This window comes from Centroberyx affinis, unplaced genomic scaffold (genome assembly GCF_046629955.1).
Source record: "Centroberyx affinis isolate AG114_WGS23_722 - 3 ecotype Tasmania unplaced genomic scaffold, CSIRO-AGI_Caff_v1 ptg001334l_1, whole genome shotgun sequence".
NCBI lineage: Eukaryota > Metazoa > Chordata > Actinopteri > Beryciformes > Berycidae > Centroberyx > Centroberyx affinis.
The window spans coordinates 826-5,280 of NW_027279831.1; the positions used below are offsets into that span (position 1 = coordinate 826).

Genomic DNA, 4,455 nt, shown 5'->3' on the forward strand with positions numbered 1-4,455 from the left:
GCCCCACTTTTCCCTTTTCTTCATACCTTACCTACTAAAGGAGGGAATACCACTTTATTGGTAAGTGGATGTTAACCAGAAGGGAGTTAAACAAGAGTAACCATTGAAAAAAAAAAAAAAGACAAAGAAAATGGGTCGCTGTTCACATCTCAGCAATTGTCTACAGGAAAAAAAAATCCACAAACAGAAAATTGAGTAGCAGACGATTTGTTTTCTGATTCGATTGATTCAATAATTGTGATCTTTATTTTGTTCCTTCCATTTCTGTGATGTTCCGTCAAGTTGTCTACTCTTTCTGTTTTGTTTCATTTTTTTTTTTAACCATTAATAAAAAAAAAAAACTGAAGAAGTCCTCTTTTTCTACTCTACCAAATCTGTAGCTCTCTACTTTCTGCCTCTGCTCTTAAACTTAATTTGGTTCACAATTTTATATTTTTTCCCTCTCTTCCTCCTCTTCCTAGTTTTTTGTTTGTTTTTGGGATTATGATTTCTTCAACTCATTATGGTTTTGCATGCCAAGTATTGCATGCGCTGCACCATAGAGGACTATCTATAAGCCATATGGAGAAAACCTAGATCTTTTTCTTTTAGATGTTTACCTTCTTTTGGCAAGTACACCGTAGCACTCAATCACCAATGTGAAAACACTCTAACGCTCCTTTTGTCCTTTTTCTTTTTTTTCTTTCTTTTTTTCCTTTGTTGGTTATCATTTCTCTACAGAAGCTCCGCCTGCTGGCTGCTGGCTCTGCGAGCGTCCAGTCCGCCCTGCTGAGAGAGCCCAGACTCCACAGCGCCCCCAGCAGGAGCCAGGCGGGACAGGCGGGCCCGGCGGGAGAGGCCGGGGTCGGGGACGGCAGGCACGCGGCCGTGGGGAGCTCCGTGACCCAGACGTCAGGGAGGAGAGGTAGCCAGAGGGGCCCGGCTAAGAGCTCCCACTCCCCGGCTAACAGCAGCGACTCGGCCCACTCCCAGCATAACCACGCCCATAGAGGGAGGAACTCTCACCACCAGAGGAAGTAAGCAGGAACACGTCCATATGTTGCTTGCTTTTATTTTAGGCACCCAGGTGTCTTCAGCCTCTTGTCACTGCTGAAACATTCCCCTGTAAAGAGTGAGAAGCAATGATTTGACATTTGCAGAATCTGACAATTTATCACCCTTCGCTTTTACCCCAATTACTCCAGGACAAAAGGTGGCCATTCGTCCAAGCGTCACCACCGCTCCGGTCGGGGCCAGGCGCACCACCGGAGCCCGTCGGCCTCCCCGGGACGCCACTCGCACGCGTCGGGCAGGAAGAAAGGTGAGTCTCGGAGCGGGCAGAACCTCCGGCAGCGCAGCAGCTCCTGGAGCAGCGGGCGGTCGTCCTCGCGCTCCGCCTCCAGAGACAGAGGGCCCAGCAAGGCCAAGTCCCCACACAACAGACAGAACAACTCCAGGTGAGCGCTCCCTCGCTGTCACAACTTTCCCTTCAGCCTGTCTCGTTTTTTTGTCGTTGTTTTAATGACATGTTTTACGCCACGCAGGGAGAGAGACAGCCCCAACCACTCGGACGCCGACAGCCGAGCTCGCCGTCGCTCGCGGAGCTACTCACCCATCCGCAAAAGGAGGAGAGACTCACCCAGCTTCATGGAAGCTCGCAGGATCACCAGGTAACGCTGCAGTCCAGCACCATGAAACTCCTCCTGTTACTTTTAATGTCACAATGAAACCACATTTTGAGAGCATTCTGCTTCCTTAATGTGATGTGTTTCCTGTTGAAACGGAAACTAAGTCACCACGAAAGATTTTCAGTGTTACAGGAAGTACAAGTAATGAGTTTTGATATAAAGTTTTATGAAAATAGAATTTTTGTCCTTTTTTGGCATAGACAACTGTATGGTATGATAGTCTGGATGAACTAAAATGGTGTTCATACCTTTGTTCACAGCATTTCTATTCCGCTATGCTGTGTTAAAGACTCTGTGAACCCCCAGCAGAGCAGCAGAGCTAACACAGGCACCTGTGGGAAAGCTTTTAATCTTACTTTCAACACCTTTTATATTTCTGGAATTATCAGCACTTAAATATCAGACACTTTACATCACACTTGTGTAGGTAAAACACTTTACATAATTTTACAGCATCGCACTTGTACTGGGACAAAGGTTATTCTGATCCAGCTTCAAATGACAAAGATGACAAGCAAAAGAAGGAGGGTAAAGTTATTCCTGCTCTAACCCACTTCTGGACCTTGTAAAGAAGCACATCCAGACCCAGTTAATCCTGTGTAAAGCAAATTAAAAACAATGCCGGCACAAATACCACAGTAACCATTATGCATGTGGTGATTATATAATTGGCATCAAGAGACACTGAGGCGGATATTAATGTTAAATTCATGAAACAATATCTGACCTACAGTATTTGACCAATATACGATGGCCAACAGTGTAAGGGGCTGCTGTCCATATACAGCTGCTTGTATAAAAAAGTAAAACTAACAAAACAACTAAATACATACCTAGAATCATCTTGACAAAGAGCAATAATGAGTAACAGTAATGAAACAATGGCAACAATGGCATAAAGTAAAATCTTGCATCTTTTGTGCTGCTTGAAAAGTGATAAATGAATGTCAGTGGAAATTGATCATATTCCTGTTTATCCAGCATTTTGATTGGGTCAACTGGTCAAAATGTGAAAATATGAATTAATCTTTATGAGAGAAGATTCGCAGTACATGTTTGATGTTTTGACATGAATGAGAGTAAACATATTTACAGAACTCAAGTCATCAAAGCTATGCGCAGGAGTATTTTGATAGTAAACTGGCTCAAGTCAGTGTTTTGTGGTTTTTCATCATTTGAAATTCCCTGCAGAAGCTGTAATGTATTTTCAGTTATTAATACATAAATATAAAACTCGCACACACATCTCTGTGAAACTTGTTTTTGGGGTGTAAAAAATAACACGCTGTTACCATGTCCCCTTTTGTACTTTCCCCTACACATGTGTGTAAAGCCGGGTGAATTGTGTGTACTTGTCACTCTCTCACTCCAGCGCTAAAGGTCCTGGAGCCAAGACAACGGGATGCTGCCGAACTGCGCTGCAGGCTAGTTACCCTGGTAACAGTTGCCGTGCAGCAGGACTAGTCTGACTCCTGAAGCTTGGCTGAACAGCGAACCGTCAGACCTCTCTAGAGTAAACCTGGCCTCCTCCCCTTTTACTGTCCACTTTGCTCCATCCTCATCTCCTTTTTTTAAATGAACTCACACCAGCTTTAGAGCTACAACCCACTGCAGCGTGCACTAATGTTATAACACGGGGAAACAGGGATGAAAGCGCTATCAAGGTTTATCTAAGTGGATATTATCATATTATCCACCTATTGCATGGACTATGGATTCCAATAGAAGACATGGGGATGTGGAAGACAGGGGGATAAGGCTGCGTTATCTGCAGCTCTGTTGAAATGATAATGTGGAATACACCTTGCAGCAGTGGGGATACCTTGATAGCGCTGATCTCTCTCCGCACTGTCGACTGATTTTTCTGGGTGATGGCTGCCACTGAGAAGAAGAAGGTTCTTTTGGCCGCTAACAGCTCTTAACCTTACAGGAAGCACTTCCAGGGTGGCTACTAACAAGGCAATTTTTTTACGCTTTAACCAGCGGTGTGCACTATCTCTGTGTGTGTGTGTGTGTGTGTGTGTGTGTGGGTGGGTGAGTTGGCATAACCATAGATGCGTGCATGGGTGTGTGTTCCAGCCTGGACATGTTGTACTGTTTTAACCCACACAGCTGCTCTCTTTCAGCAGCTACTCACAGAACTGATCATAACTCTCCCACTTCTGTAACCACTTCGATCTGCTCTCCGCCGACTAAATCTTTTTTGGTGTTATCCCACCATGCGTTAAATATATGTGTGTTTTACTCTATGCAAACATTAGATACATCCCCGTCCAGGTAAAGAGTCGGTCCTTCTGACGCTAAACCCCTCGCTCTCCTCCCCTCTCCCCAGCGCCAGGAAGCGGCCGATCCCCTACTACCGGCCCAGCCCGTCGTCCTCCAGCTCGGCCAGCAGCCCGTCGCGGTCCAGCCGCAGCCGCAGCCGCAGCTACGACAGCTACAGCAGCTACAGCCGCAGCAGGAGTCACAGCCGGAGCCACAGCCGGAGCCGGAGCAGGAGCCGGAGCCGGAGCAGGAGTCGCTCCCGGAGCCACCACAGCTACTACAGCCGCAGCAGCTACGACAGCCCCGGCTTCTGAGCGGAACGCAAAGCGAGGAAGGAGAAAAGAAGAAGTGGGGGAGAGAAGTCCTGTTAGGTTTTTACTGTGCTCTGGTTCAGTCATTATGTATCTTTAACTAAGCCCTTGTACGGCCCATGCACCGCACAGTCCAGGGCCCCGACTCCTCTGCCCGAGACCATTATCTCTCTCCGCTACAGAGCCTGGATCAAAGAGAGGAGAAATGTCTT

The 4,455-nt window shown here is 46.5% G+C and overlaps 1 protein-coding gene across 1 annotated transcript; it reads left to right on the plus strand.

The window, feature by feature from the left end:
- Positions 1 to 720: 720 nt before the first annotated feature.
- Positions 721 to 4,246, plus strand: LOC139649363 (serine/arginine repetitive matrix protein 3-like; the record flags this gene model as incomplete). Its single annotated transcript, XM_071525745.1, has 4 exons — positions 721 to 1,016; positions 1,185 to 1,436; positions 1,524 to 1,649; positions 4,000 to 4,246. Coding segments are annotated over 4 exons (921 nt in total), but the record flags the coding sequence as incomplete, so codon positions are not given.
- Positions 4,247 to 4,455: the final 209 nt, after the last annotated feature.